Source organism: Phalangium opilio, unplaced genomic scaffold (genome assembly GCF_054372755.1).
Source record: "Phalangium opilio isolate 3A_F unplaced genomic scaffold, DU_Popi_V2 ptg000104l_1, whole genome shotgun sequence".
In the NCBI taxonomy this organism is placed as follows: domain Eukaryota; kingdom Metazoa; phylum Arthropoda; class Arachnida; order Opiliones; family Phalangiidae; genus Phalangium; species Phalangium opilio.
In genome coordinates this window covers 1,186,607-1,202,953 of record NW_028324206.1, presented here as the reverse complement: position 1 = coordinate 1,202,953, position 16,347 = coordinate 1,186,607, and the positions used below count along the sequence as shown (strand labels likewise).

The 16,347-nt window shown below is 37.4% G+C and overlaps 1 protein-coding gene across 1 annotated transcript; it reads right to left on the bottom strand.

Annotated features, from left to right (window-relative positions):
- Window positions 1-1,381: 1,381 nt before the first annotated feature.
- Window positions 1,382-4,639, bottom strand: LOC149630040 (uncharacterized). The gene is made up of 4 exons (XM_089851350.1): window positions 3,974-4,639; window positions 3,842-3,895; window positions 1,433-3,369; window positions 1,382-1,391 (listed from the first exon to the last, which is right to left on the bottom strand). Exons 1-4 carry the CDS (start codon window positions 4,637-4,639, stop codon window positions 1,382-1,384), a joined length of 2,667 nt encoding a protein of 888 aa, XP_089707476.1.
- Window positions 4,640-16,347: the final 11,708 nt, after the last annotated feature.

Below are 16,347 nucleotides of genomic sequence, written 5' to 3'. Positions count from 1 at the left end.
GGTTTCAAATCCCAGATATTAGAAGCCAATAACGGCAAATGATCAAATCCCAGATATTAGAAGCTAAAAACGGCAGGTATCAATTCCCAGATATTAGAAGCTACCAACGGCAGGCATCAATTCCCAGATATTTCCAGACCCCAACGGCAAGTTTCATATCCAAAATATTAGATGCCCCCAACGGCAGGTTTCAATACCAGATATTAGAAGCCACCAACGGCTGGTAATCAAATCCCAGATATTAGAAACAACCAACGGCAGGTGATCAAATGCCAGATATTACAAGCCAATAACGACAGGTGACTAATGCCAGATATTAGAAGCTAAAAACGGCAGGTATAAAATCCCAGATATTAGAAGCTAAAAACGGCAGGTATAAAATCCCAGATATTAGAAGCTAAAAACGGCAGGTATCAAATCGAGGATATTAGCAGCCCCAAACAGCCGTTTCCAAATGCCGGATATTTTTTTTTTTTATTTTATTGATGCATTATTTTTGTTTTTTTAGTTACAACTATATGAGGCATCCTCCCAATGTGCCACATGAGCAATATTGCTCGTGCGTGGCTGGGAGCAGTAGCTTAAGAGATTTAACTTATTTAATTTATATACATAACAAATACTATTTCAAAATACTGGATTAGTAGACTCCGTACAATTTTAAATGAATTTGTTTAAATTATCTAATCCAAGGTCAATTATCCAAGAAGTTACTAATTTTTTAAATATTTGTGGCGTTGTGCATTTTTTTATATGGATATCAATTTGGTTATATAATTTCGGTCCCAAGTATGTGACATGTTTTTGTCCCAAAGACTTGTTCATTTTGTCCCCTAATATGTTAAGATTTTCAATATTTCTAGTATTATAAGTTATATTTGGTGGAAGAATAGAGTCTCTTATTGTAAAGGTATATATTAAGATTGTTTTTGCATATATTTGTCTAATTGATAATACTTTGAAATCTGCATATAAAACTAATCGTGATTCCATATAATTTCTTTTTAGACAAATTCTTAGAATTTTTCTTTGTATTATTTCTAATCGTTCAATATATATATCATACGTTCCGCCCCAACCTATAATACCATACGATACCACTGATTGTACAATTGCAAAGTAAACATTTCTTAACCATGGCAATGATAGAAAATTGCGTAACTCATAGAATCTTGGTAAACACATTCTTAGTTTTTTTGCAACACTTAAAATATGGCTATTCCATTTAAGGTGTTCATCTACAATTATACCAAGGTATTTTATTTCAGATACCCTTTCAAGTTTCAAACAGCCATTATCACACTTTATACAGTGTTTATCTTTATGAATTAAGAGATTACAATTTATTTCAGAAGTAGGTCTAGCCGAAAAACATAAATATTTAGTCTTTTCTATATTTAATGTCAGAAGATTATTATTCAGCATGTCATACACCCTCATCAATCCAGACTGTGCCTTCGCGTAAACCTCCTCCCAAGTATTTCCGAAGAAAAGTAAAGTAGTGTCATCAGCGAAAGATAACATTCTTCCATTTATACTGATTTCACATAGGTCATTAATATAGACTAAAAACAATAATGGACCGACAACTGTACCTTGGGGGATTCCGAAGGTTAGTAATTCTGGATCACTAATTAAGTTATTTATTTTAACGAAGGTGTATCGGTCTGACAAATAGCTTCTGAACCAATTTAGTGGTAATCCTCTAATCCCTGCACGTTCTAATTTTATTAACAATTTTGTGTGCGATACTGTATCAAAAGCCTTTTTAAGGTCCAAGAACACGCCTAAGGCCTTTTTGTTCTTATCGATGGCCGAATACAATTCCCGTGTCAAATCCAAGATGGCATCATTGGTACTTAAACCTGATCTAAATCCGTATTGATTTTTGGAGAAGTAATTACATTTTTCTAAGAACTTGACTAGTTGATTTTTTATATATTTTTCTATTATTTTCGCTATATTACTCAGCAGTGATATAGGTCTATAGTTTCCTAAGACCTTTTTATCTTCGGATTTATGGACAGGTTTAATAATAGCTTTTTTGAAAACCGTGGGGAAGGTCCCTGTAGATAATGAAAGGTTAATAATATGAGTCAGAGGCAGAGAAATGTAGTGCTTTAAGAGCTTAAGGGTTTTGACATTAATTTTATCGTGGCCGCTTGAGTTGAGATTTTTCAATTCATTGATAAATTTTTCGACATCCTTTCGTGTTATTGGTACGAAAAAAAGGCTTTTATCGTTATTTTTCAAATTGCTACCAGAGTATTGGTTTAAATTTTGGATATTTGAGGCTAGGCGAGAGCCTACCGTTGCGAAGTATTTATTAAATGTGTTGGCCATTTCTTTAGGATTATTTTTTAGTGTTAAAATTTTATCTTCATGTTTGATTTCTTCTATCAAGTCCAACTTATTTGATTTTTTTGTTGTTTCATTAATTATTTTCCAAACGTACTTAGGATCATTATTAGCTTGGGAGATCTTATCTTTGAAATAATTATATTTTACGGTCCTAATTAATGAGTAAAGCTTGTTTCTATATAGTTTAGCGAATTTCTTAAGATTTTCATTAAACGGTTGGTTTTTTACTTTTTTAGCTAATTCATCTCGTTTTCTTATTGAAACTATTAACGCCGTTGTTATCCACGGTTTCAACTTTTGTTTTCTATGTGAATAAGAAACAGGATATTCTACTGTGGCTGCGCACAAGTGTTTTTGCAAGATACTAACAAAATGTTCAGATGCTAGGTTACAATCATTCTCGCAGAGTACATTATTCCACCTTTCTAATTGCACATCACTACTTAACTTTTTGAAGTCTGTATAGCTCTTAGTTCTCCCTATGCTACTCACGTCTTGGTTAGAAAACAGTGGGATAGCAATGAATATTGGATAATGGTCTGTTATGTTAGTCTCTAAGATGTACGACGATACACTATAGTTATCATTCTTCTTGATAAATATGTGATCTAGACACGTGCTAGAAGATTCTGTTATTCTAGTTGCATCATTAATACACGGGTGAAGTCCATTTTCCTGTAGAGTTAAGATATAGTCCGATACTATTGAATCGTTAGAGTTCAAAATATCAATATTGATGTCACCTATCCAGACAATTTTGCCAGCACATGCTATATCACGGAGTTTTGTATTGAGATCTCCAACAAAATCTTTAATATTGTTACTAGGTGATCTATAGCATGCGATAATTTTGTAGATAGCCTTATTTGGTAAAATTACATCAATGATCATGGTGGTAGCCCCTTTAAGTTTTATCTCTTTCTCTACGAATGATAGGTTTTGTTTTATATATATTAGCACTCCATCGTTTCTATTTTGATATTCCTTAGAACAAATTAGTTTATACCCCTTAAGGGAAAAAAGATTTATATCAATTATTTTAAAGGTTTCCGTTAGAACTATAATATCAAAAGTATATTCCAATGACTCTAAAAATACCACAAAGTCATCAAAGTTTTTTTTTAAACTACGGATATTCAAGTGAAATATTTTGAATGAGTTTAGATCGTTATTATCAGTTATTTTAAAATTATTTCTTATAATTTTACGGTTTACATTATTTATTAAGAAGTCACTGGTTAGGTTGAACATGTTTAATGTAAGGAAATAATTAACAAAGAAGTTTTAACTAGTTTTAAATCTAAATTTTTTTAAGGTCATCTAACGATATTATCCTGATCGATTTTGTATTATCATCTTTACGTATAAATATTTTACCATCACTAGTCCATACATATTTATAATTATTTTTTTTAGCAATTTGTTTGGTCTCATACAATATTTTTTTATTTAAGGGAGTCAGCTGTTCATTAATATATACTTTAGTATTTTTTAACGATTTATCAATATCAGCAGCTTTCAGGTTTTTTGTAGCCTTAAATTTTTTTAGCCATAAATCCCGGAGTTTTTTAGTGGCATAAATTACTCTTATAACGTCTAATTTATTGGTTACCTTAGGCAGTCTGTATACGTCTACGATCTCATTTGGGTCAAAGTTTAACCCTATTTCTTTAGCTACGGACTTTATCACCTCAGTAATCTGCTCATTTTTTGTTTGTTCAATACCCACTATTTCGAGATTAAGGGACAAATTTTCCTGTTTTAACTCATTAATTTTACTATCGTGCTCTATTATTTTAGATTCTAGTTGCTTATTTTTTAGTTTTAGGTCTTCATTATCTTTCTTGATTGAATTAATATCACCGCATACTGAGTTTAAAGTTATACCAAAATCGTCAATTTTGTCCGAACAAAACTGTATGGATTTCTCAAGGTCATCCATTTTGTCTAGTTTCGTCTCAATTACAGAGATTTTGCTTACGTCATTTTGGATATCATCCAGTATCTTCATTTTGGTTAAAATGTAGCTTACATTTTGCATTAAGACCTTCAGGTTTCCTTGCGATGGATCTTCTAAAATAGGGTCGCTATCGTTGCCTTTGTTAAGTCCTTTGCAGTTTTCACATTTCCACGTCGATTTACGCGATCCCAATTTACGAAAATTTTCCTCAGTTTTCACACTAGTACAGGATATATGAAAATACTCGTGACACAACGTACATTCTATGATTTCTTTAGCATTGTTCATCTCCGTAGCACATTTTTTACACTTCGCCATTTTTTTTTAGATATATTTAAGATAACGTTATCAGGGAGCGAAATTCATGCGGCCGTTCCCGTCGAAGTCTACTTTACGACATATTAGCAGCCCCAACGGCAGGTTTCAAATACAAGTTATAAGAAGCCATCAACGGCAGGCGATGAAATCCTAAATATTAGAAGGCGAAAACGGCAGGTGATAAAATCCCAGATATTACAAGCCTATAACGACAGGTGACTAATCTCAGATATTAGAAGCTAATAACGGCAGGTGATCAAATCCCAGATATTTCAAGCTAAAAACGGCAGGTATCAAATCCCAGATATTAGAAGCTAAAAACGGCAGGTATCAAATCCCAGTCTCCCAGATATTAGAAGCTAAAAACGCCAGGTATCAATTCCCAGATATTAGAAGCTACCAACGGCAGGCATCAATTCCCAGATATTTCCAGACCCCAACGGCAAGTTTCATATCCAAAATATTAGATGCCCCCAACGGCAGGTTTCAATACCAGATATTAGAAGCCACCAACGGCTGGTAATCAAATCCCAGATATTAGAAACAACCAACGGCGGGTGATCAAATGCCAGATATTACAAGCCAATAACGACAGGTGACTAATGCCAGATATTAGAAGCTAAAAACGGCAGGTATAAAATCCCAGATATTAGAAGCTAAAAACGGCAGGTATAAAATCCCAGATATTAGAAGCTATAAACGGCAGGTATCAAATCGAGGATATATGCAGCCCCCAACGGCAGATTACAAATCCCAGATATTAGAGCCTCCAACGTCACTTTTAAAATACCAGATATTAGCAGACCCAAACAGCCGTTTCCAAATGCCAGATATTAGCAGCCCCCAACGGCAGGTTTCAAATACAAGTTATAAAAAGCCATCAACGGTGGCGATGAAATCCTAAATATTAGAAGCCGAAAACGGCAGGTTATAAAATCCCAGATATTACAAGCCTATAACGACAGGTGACTAATCTCAGATATTAGAAGCTAATAACGGCAGGTGATCAAATCCCAGATATTAGAAGCCATCAACGGCAGGCATCAAATCCCAGATATTTCCAGCTCCCAACGGCAAGTTTTATATCCAACATATTAGCAGCACCCAACTGCAGGTTTCAAATACCAGATATTAGCAGTCCCAAACAGCCGTTTCCAAATGCCGGATATTAGCAGCACCCAACTGCAGGTTTCAAATACCAGATATTAGCAGTCCCAAACAGCCGTTTCCAAATGCCGGATATTAGCAGCCCCCAACGGCAGGTTTCAAACACAAGATATAAGAAGCCACCAACGGCAGGTTTAAAATAGAAGATATAAGAAGCCATCAACGGCAGGTGATGAAATCCCAGATATTAGAACCCGCCAACGGCAGGTTTCAAATCCCAGATATTAGAAGCCAATAACGGCAAATGATCAAATCCCAGATATTAGAAGCTAAAAACGGCAGGTATCAAATCCCAGATATTAGAAGCTAAAAACGGCAGGTATCAATTCCCAGATATTAGAAGCTACCAACGGCAGGCATCAATTCCCAGATATTTCCAGACCCCAACGGCAAGTTTCATATCCAAAATATTAGATGCCCCCAACGGCAGGTTTCAATACCAGATATTAGAAGCCACCAACGGCTGGTAATCAAATCCCAGATATTAGAAACAACCAACGGCAGGTGGTCAAATGCCAGATATTAAAAGCCCAAAACAACGAGTGATCATATCCAAGATATAAGAAGACCCCAACGGCAAGTTTCAAATCCCAGATATTAGCAGTACCAAACAGCAGTTTCCAAATGCCGGATATTAGCAGCCCCCAACGGCAGGTTTCAAATACAAGATATAAGAAGCCACCAACGGCAGGTTTCAAATAGAAGATATTAGAACCCGCCAACGGCAGGTTTCAAATCCCAGATATTAGAAGCATATAACGACAGGTGACTAATCCCAGATATTAGAAGCTTATAACGGCAAATGTCAAATGACTCAAATCCCAGATATTAGAAGCTAAAAACGGCAGGTATCAATTCCCAGATATTAGAAGCTACCAACGGCAGGTGATCAAATGCCAGATATTAGAAACAACCAACGGCAGGTGATCAAATGTCAGATATTAAAAGCCCCCAACAACGAGTGATCATATCCAAGATATAAGAAGACCCCAACGGCAAGTTTCAAATCCCAGATTTTCCTAGTCCCCAACGGCAAGTTTCATATCCAAGTTATTAGCAGCCCTCAACGGCAGGTATCAAATCGAGGATATATGCAGCTCTCAACGGCAGGTATCAAATCGAGGATATTATTAGCCCCCAACGGCAGATTACAAATCGAAGATATATGCAGCCCCCAACGGCAGGTTTCAAATCCCAGATATTAGAGCCTCCAACGTCAGGTTTAAAATACCAGATATTAGCAGCCCCAAACAGCCGTTTCCAAATGCCGGATATTAGCAGCCCCGAACGGCAGGTTTCAAATACAAGATATAAGAAGCCACCAACGGCAGGCGATGAAATCCCAAATATTAGAAGCCGCCAACGGCAGGTGATAGAATCCCAGATATTAGAAGCCGCCAACGGCAGGTGATCAAATTCCAGATATTAGAAGCCTATAACGACAGGTGATTAATCCCAGATATTAGAAGCCTATAACGACAGGTGACTAATCCCAGATATTAAAAGCCTATAACGACAGGTGACTTATCCCAGATATTAGAAGCTAATAACGGCAGGTGATCAAATCCCAGATATTAGAAGCCATCAACGGCAGGCATCAAATCCCAGATATTTCCAGCTCCCAACGGCAAGTTTTATATCCAAGATATTAGCAGCACCCAACTGCAGGTTTCAAATACCAGATATTAGCAGTCCCAAACAGCCGTTTCCAAATGCCGGATATTAGCAGCCCCCAACGGCAGGTTTCAAACACAAGATATAAGAAGCCACCAACGGCAGGTGATGAAATCCCAGATATAAGAAGCCTTTAACGACAGGTGACTAATCCCAGATTTTAGAAGCTAATAACGGCAGGTGATCAAATCCCAGATATCAGAAGCAACCAACGGCAGGTTTCAAATACAAGATATAAGAAGCCACCAACGGCAGGTGATGAAATCGCAAATATTATAAGCCGCGAACGGCAGGTGATGAAATCCCAGATATTAGAAACAACCAACGGCAGGTGATCAAATCCCATATATAAGAAGCTACCAACGGCAGGTGATCAAATCCCATATACAAGAAGCTACCAACGGCAAGTTTCATATCCAGGTTCGAGCTGTGGTTGATACATGTTTTGACCATCGTGATTGGACATTAGAATAAGCTAGATCTCTTGGAAAACTCACTTTTACTACGTATCTATGGTGTAGTGGTTATCACGTCCGTTTAACACGTGGGATGTCCCACGTTCGAGCCCTGATAGATGCATGTTTTAACCGTCGATATTGGGCATAAAAATAAGCTAGATCTCTTGGAAAACTCACTTTTACTTTGTAACTATGGTGTAGTGGTTATCACGTCCGCCTAACACGCGGAAGGTCCCAGGTTCGAGCCGTGGGAGATACATGTTTTGACCATCGTGATTGGACATTAAAATAAGCTAGATCTCCTGGAAAACTCACTATTACTACGTATCTATGGTGTAGTGGTTATAACGTGCGCCTAACACGCGGGATGTCCTATGTTAGAGCCCTGATAGATACATATTTTTACCATCGTGATTGGGCATAAAAATAAGCTAGATCTCTTGGAAAACTCACTATTACTACGTATCTATGGTGTAGTGGTTATCACGTCCGCGTTACACGTGGAAGGTCCCAGTTTCGAGCCCTGGTAGATACAACGAAATTAATTTTAATAACCTCTGCTTTTAATTCTTAAATTAAATTAATGTGAGGCTGAAAAGTTGGACTTCTTTGGTCTTGTAGGTATCTATGGTGTAGTGGTTATCACGTCCGCCTAACACGCGGAATGTCCCAGGTTCGAGCCCTGATAGAGACATGTTTTAACCGTCGATATTGGGCATAATAATAAGCTAGATCTCTTGGAAAACTCACTTTTCTACGTATCTATGGTGTAGTGGTTATCACGTCCGCCTAACACGCGGAAGGTCCCAGGTTCGAGCCGTGGGAGATATATGTTTTGACCATCGTGATTGGACATTAGAATAAGCTAGATCTCTTGGAAAACTCACTTTTACTACGTATCTATGGTGTAGTGGTCATCACGTGCGCCCTACACGCGGGATGTCCTAGGTTCGAGCCCTGATAGATACACGTTTTTACCATCGTGATTGGGCATAAAAATAAGCTATATCTCTTGGAAAACTCTGTATTACTACGTAGCTATGGTGTAGTGGTTATCACGTCCGCGTTACACGCGGAAGGTCCCAGGTTCGAGCCCTGGTAGGTACAACGGAATTAATTTTAATAACCACTGCTTTTAATTCTTAAATTAAATGAATGTGGGGCTGAAAAGTTGGACTTCTTTGGCCGTGCACGTATCTAGGGTGTAGAAGGTCCCAGGTTCGAGCCTTGATAGAGCCATGTTTTAACCGTCGGGATTGGGCATAAAAATAAGCTAGATCTCTTGGAAAACTCACTTTTACTACGTATCTATGGTGTAGTGGTTATCACGTCCGCCTAACACGCGGAAGGTCCCAGGTTCGAGCCGTGGGAGATACATGTTTTGACCATCGTGATTGCTATTGTTTCTGCATGCATGGCCTCCCTCTATTGTTTCATTTATAAATGGGCTAAACTTTCTTATAGCTTAGTCGCTGCCTAGTATGAAAAGCAAGAAACGCTCATAGCTTCCGCTAATGCATGTTTGGAGGCCCTACTCATGTTTGCGTCTGTTTGGCAAATAATGACTGAAAATGAAAGGGCTAGGAATGAATAAGAAAAGCTAAGGTTTGAAAATAAAAGGTTTAGACTGTAAACCGAGAGTATTCATCATGACCGAAGTGAAAAATTGCAGCCTGAAAATAATGACTAGTTTAGTTTTTTGAAGACATGCTCAAGCGAAGCATGTTCTACGTTACTGTAGATAATATTATAAATGCTATGATAGGTTGTTTCAATAACGTCTCTCTGTATTTCGTTTATTTTCAATGCTCAATTTGGCATGCACTTTCTTCATGATGGCATGAACTCTCTTTGATTATTGTATTCTCCTTTGTGATTTTATAGTACTCATTGTAGATATTCTATTAATTCATTTTCACCCCAGATTCTTTAATATCCAATTTGACACGTACCTTTTTTTCATTCCCTCATTATAAATAGTTATTTTTTTCGCGTTCAATCCATTTAATTTCTTACATGCGCTATTTACGTGTATTTTATGATTTATTTCTCGCAAACGTGTTAGTTTACTGTTAACTTATATTGTAATTTAGTAGACGCTTCATTTAATAAGCCAATTAAATTTATTGCATGGGTTATATGCATGCATTGAATAATTTATTAGATAGACTTCATAACATTTTTTAAATTATTTGGATTTTTGTTATCATTGACTGTTATTAAAAGGTGTTGTGAGCCTGTGTGGATAGTGCTTTTCATCCTCATAGAGCTAAGTGGAGCCGGGGAGGGGTTTAAAAAAGAAGAAAAAGTCTGTTACCGCCTTTAATGCTTTAAAACCGTAAATGGCATGTTTTTAATCTGTTCACATTAGATTTATGTTGATGTCTAGCCTTTACTCAAGATGACATTATTTATAACCAGCATGCCAGCACCCAATCAGTCCCGATACACTCTCAAACCCAAAAATTCAGCAATGCATTTTCCACACGTATTTAACTTTACATATTTCTGACTGTCAAGAGTTCATTGCTCTTTTCTGTGGCATGATTGCAGTTTACATCCTCCGAAGTCTTCATGACCACATACCTATTTGAAAAATAACTTAACTATTATATTGTCATTCATTAGACCTATTTCAGATTTACCATATCCATATTAAGAGAAACAAAGAGGTGATTATACCAATTGTTGCATACTGAAATGCTTACTTTTCAAGTAACTGTTCATTGGGAAGGTGTAAATATGGTTACTGGTTATGTTTTATTAGTTATGTCGATTTGCAGTTGTAAAGCGCTTCCGCGACTTCCAGTGTTAGTTGCGAGGCGCAAATGGCTTGACACTCAGTGTCTGGATAAGCTTGTTCGTCAGCAGTTGGAAGATATACCTCGTCTGAGAGAGGAAAGGATAAATATTGATTAAAGGGTAAGGGTGTATCTTGCTCATCAACACACCATTCCACGAGAATATGATAAGTAGAGATGGGCCGATACCGATGCCATATCGGTATCGGTACCGATATTTGGCTTTAACCGATATATCGGTATCGGTTAAAAATGAACCGATATTTCTACCCGATATTTTTTGAAGAAAATAAATACTTATGTTGAGAGTAGATGGCGCCATAAGACCTAAACTCTGAGACAGCACAGTTTTTCATCTATTTTTGGATAACGTAACTTGTGTCTAAAATGGGTTTTTCGTATGATAAGCCAGTTTTATAGTTTCAAGTACCGAAATTGGATCGAGAATCATCTATAGAGATGGGCCGATACCCATACCATATCGGTATCGGTTTGATATCGGTTTAATCGAAGGATCGGGTAAAATATCGGTATCGGTACGTATCGGTTTCCCAAGTATCGGATCATATCGGTATCGGTTTAAACTGGTATCGGCCCATCTCTAATGATAAGTGCGAAATTGTTAGTGCCAAAAGAGCATGAACGAATCATGGAGTTGCTCTTGCGATTTTGGTCATGCTAAGCTCAAATAAGGCTTTAATCATTCAGTTACCACGGGCGATCAGCCCTCTCACTTTTTTAACTGCAGTGACTTCTATACAGCGATCGACAGTTGCCACACAATATGAATAAGTAATAAATAATAAAAGAAATAAATTAAATGGTGTGTTTTTATTTAAATCGGATTTTTAAGGGGGAAAATTAAAGAGTTTAGTTGAATACTTCATAAATTAATTAATCCTTCATAAATTACACTCACCACTTTACTCGACACGTTGATCAACGTCGGGAGGTTGATAGAAAGTGTTGAAATGTCGTCTGCTGTAAAGCCGCATTTTCATAGAAGCTAGAAGCGTGAAAAAAACGCGCGAGAGCGAGAAAATGTCGCTAGAACTCAATCTTGCTTCTAGCTTTGGTATTTTCATTTTCGCTGGAAGCATATACTAGAAGCCAGAAAATGACAAACTAGAGCGAGAAAATGACGCTAGCTCCGATCTGTCTGAGACAGATATTTCTAGCGTCCCGCTTAGCAAGAAGCGAGATACTGCTGCCACGTGATGCATTTTTAACGAATCATAAGGACATAAACAAAGTCGGGTTTTCTTTACGTGGTTTCTTCTGCATTTGGAAGCACGAGTTCAATGTCGGCATGATGGCGAGTAAGAAAAAGTTAAAGGGAGGGTGAAATCGAAAATCAAGTGAACTTTTTATCGATTATTCTACTAATTATAAGACTAATCAGCATAGTGAACCATCCAATAAATAACACCGAATGATTTAAAAATTCAAATAAGTTTAAAATATCATTTATAATTTTAAATAAGTACCTTTTACCAATTGCGTAACGCCCTGCCTTTTTATTAACAAAATCCTCGTGGCACGCTCCATGTCAAATGTTATTTATCGCGAGATTTGATAAAATTTGTGCGCGGTGTAAAAATCGTGGCGCAAGATGTGGAGCGTGCCACGATTTGAAATTAAATTTCAATCTAGGCCTAATTGTAATTTTAAAATCATTCAGTGTCATTTCTTGGATGTTTCTCTATGCAGATTGGTCTTATAATTAGGAGAGGAATAGATAGAAAATCACATGATTTTCCTCTTCATTACCCCTTTAAAAGAAAAGGTTTAACACGAAAGAGAAATAAATAAAAATTTTGAGAAGGAGCCAATTATTAGTTTAGAGAAGGTTTATGGACAGAAAGTCGAAAGTTTATAGAAATAGGGAGATGAACGAAACGTGGGAGGAAGTTGCTTACCAAAATAATCAGACCTATAAAATTTCGTGTTGGCCTACTATTGTCGTTGTTTTTGCCCTGAAACGTTGTTACTTCAGAGAAGAGTGTTAAGACCAATTGTAGTATTAACTACTTTTAGTTTTTGACGGTAGAGGGCGCAAAGGTTAAAAACATCAAGTTTACCGTCATCAATGAAAATGAGTCAACGAGAAATAAATTGCGAGAACGTGCTGTGTTTTTCTAGCGCAAGAGTTTGAAACCGCTACAGCAACACGCTACTCGCCAAGCGGGAAGCGAGAACGCAATTTCTAGCTTCTATGAAAATGCGGCTTTAAGCTTAAAAAAGGAGTAGAAAATGTAGTAGCAGACGCTTTGTCGAGGGCCCCGATAAACGTTTTAAGTATTAACTTTAGCTCCTCTACTTCAAATTCTACTAGTAACCAAGATCCAACTAGTAGTAGTACAAGTCAAAATTCTACCAGTGGTAGTAATTCAACTTCCTCTAGTGATTCTGTTGAAGACGTAAGAAAATCTCAAAGGGAAGACCCCTTTGCTTCCCCTATTATTAATTCCTTGCAAGGACCTAACCCCGTTAGGCATAAACTTTTCGAATTAAGAAATGATCTTCTTTATAGAAGACCTTACAGGAACTATCCTGAAAAAATTTATTTACCTCCTCGTTTAAGGCTAGAAGCCATGAGGTTATTACATGACCACCCACTATCAGCTCACAGGGGCAAAGATAAGAATTTAAAGCAAAGTCTGAGAATTTGAAGACGGAAAAACTCACGGAAATTTTAAACATATTTTGGGTTTTTAGAACGTTTCGGAAAGGTGAGGGAATTTTAATAATTTAAACAAAGTCTGGAAAAAGTCAAGAAATTTTAGGGATTTAAAAATATGCAAAAAATCAAGGAATTTTAGGGTTTTTAAAAAAGTCTGAGAAGAGTTAAGGAACTTTAGGGTTTTAACCAAAGTCTGGGAAAAGTCTGGAAATTTTAAGAATTTAAAGAAAGTTGGATCAGACACCAAAATATCACAGCTCCTAAATATCATCAATTACATGTTTACAAATATCACCTCAGATTAGATTTAAATCAATAACAGTTGCGCCGAAAACGTTAGGAATCCGCGATAAGTTTAAATAAGTATCTAACTCACATTTTTTTTCGGGGCAATTACGATGCCCCGCCTGTTTGCCATTTCAACTAATTTTGATTTCCGATCGCTTTCGGTTTTGTCTACCTCTCCTTCCTTTACCTCCCACATAAAAATTTATAGTGACCTATGTCACCTGACATCCTTGGAAAATTATTTTTTCATCCAGTTTTTGAAGCGTTTCCTCTGCTTTTGTGAGCTCCATTTTTCGAATCCTAAATCAATAAAGGAAATTTTTTTTTTTTTTAAGTTTAAAGTCATTACTTCCCAAGTATTTTTAAACTCGGCAACAAAATTAAGTGTTGTAAATTCTTTTCATACGCCGAAGTTTAAAAATAATTGAAAATCATGACATATTAATATTAAATTGTTTGTCACAGCACTTGACAAATTTTAACGAGTGGCTAAAAGTGCGCCTCTTTTTAGGATAGAATAATATTTTGGAAAAGGTGGCAATAAACAAGCTAATTAGCAATTATTTTGAAGTAAAACATACAATTTCGGAAAAGGGGGGAATTTATTCAGTTGATTTAACTTGATAATAACACAAACAGGCGCGCATTTAGCCGCTCATCTTTTGTGGTGTGTCAAACAGAAAATAAATATCAATATGGAGTTGCTGTTATAATAGGATAATTAATTACGCTTAGAATTAATAACAAAGGTTTAATACTGAAGAATTGTTATGAGTTTGTTACATCTGGCGACTAGCAAGGCTTATTCTCTAACTGCGTATATCGTCTATCTTTTTATGTTCGTTTTCAGCACTAGGTTTATTTATACATCTATATAAATCGATCCGTAAAGGGATTCCTCACTAGACGCCATCTATCTTAGTACATGTTACGTTTACAAAATAATATTTGAATTATACAACATCCTTCCCTTTAGTTTATAAATTCAGTCTTTGTGGTTGGCGAACAACGCGTCCTGCTCGCGTACGATAAGGTTCTGGAGGTGTTGCAACGTCTTTTGTTTGATGTCTAACTGGTGTTGACAATTCTTGATCGGATTCTTTGGAAGCAGTATCAGGAGGGCTTGGCTCCGAAGAGTCTTGTACTTCTTGAGGATTTTCATTCTGTATCTCAACTTCAGGTGTTAAGGGTATGAGGTGAAATCTATTTCGTCTTACGGTGCCACGTGGTGTTTTCACAACATACGAGCGAGGTTCTGACGCCTTTTCAGTCACCGTTCCTTGTAGACGCATATCTGTGATCCAGACAGTTTCACCATTTGCAAGATTTCTCAAGGACCTGACATTGTGGCGAACATCATAATACTCTTTCTGAGTAGCTTTAAGTTGTTCTTCCTTTTTCGCGACTTGTTCGCGTGGAGGGATGCACGGCGTTAATTGAGTTTCATGGATTGGTACAGTGGAACGCAACTTTCTACCCATCAATAATTCGGCAGGGCTGTACCCATTGGCCAACGGAGTCGTACGATATGCTAACAAAGCTTTGTAAGGATCTTCTGATTTCTTTAGTTGTTTCTTGACGACTTTTACCGCGGCCTCCACGAACCCATTGCTCTGTGGAAAGCGCGGACTGGACGTGACGTGACTGAAACCGTAGTCCTTCGCGAACTTCCGAAATTCTGATGTATGTGTGGGCGCAAACTGTGGGCCATTGTCTGATTTGACTGTGACCGGTATCCCATGAGTAGCAAAGACAGACTTTATTTTCGTGATCACGGCGTCAGCCTTCAAATCAGTCAGTGGGCGTATTTCAAAATAACGGGAATAATAATCCGTAACCACGATGTACCATTCTTTCTCCAAGTAAAACAGATCCATGGCGACGGTCTGCCAAGGACGTTCAGGAAATTCTGACGGGATCAATGGCTCGTTTCTGTTCTGAGATTCCTGAATACATGCAGTGCAACGTTTGACTTTGGCTTCAATATCTCTAGACAGGCCAGGCCACCAAACTGCTGATTGTGCACGGGCCCGACATTTCGATATGCCTTGATGACCTTGATGTAGCTGGTCCAATACTTCTGCGCGTAACGCAGTAGGGATGACAATACGAGGACCTTTCATGATAAGTCCGTCTTGAACCGATAGATCAGCCCGATAAGCATAATACACCATACATATTAAGGGTAGGCAGTTTTTCGATGGCCATCCATGGTCAATGTATTTCAATAGTTGAGCGCAAATGGGATCATTCTTTTGCTCTGCCCATATTTCCGCCAAACGCTTGTCGGACGCAGGGAGCGTGGATGCTATAAACTGAACATATGCCAACAGTTCATCTTCTAGTTCGGACTTGTCTTTATCTTCCTGAAGGGGGCTGCGCGAAAGTGTGTCTGCTGCATATAAATCTTTTCCCAGGACGAAGGATATGTAATAATCATAGCGCATCATGCGCAACCTAATTCTTTGCAACCTTGGAGATAAGTCATCTAATTGTTTCGTTTATAAAACCGCTATCAGTGGCTTATGGTCTGTTTCAAGCTCCACCCTGATTCCTATAATATAGTCTCTGAATCTATTACAGGCCCACGCTAACGCAGTGGCCTCTTTCTCGATTTGCGCGTAGCGCTTTTCGGCA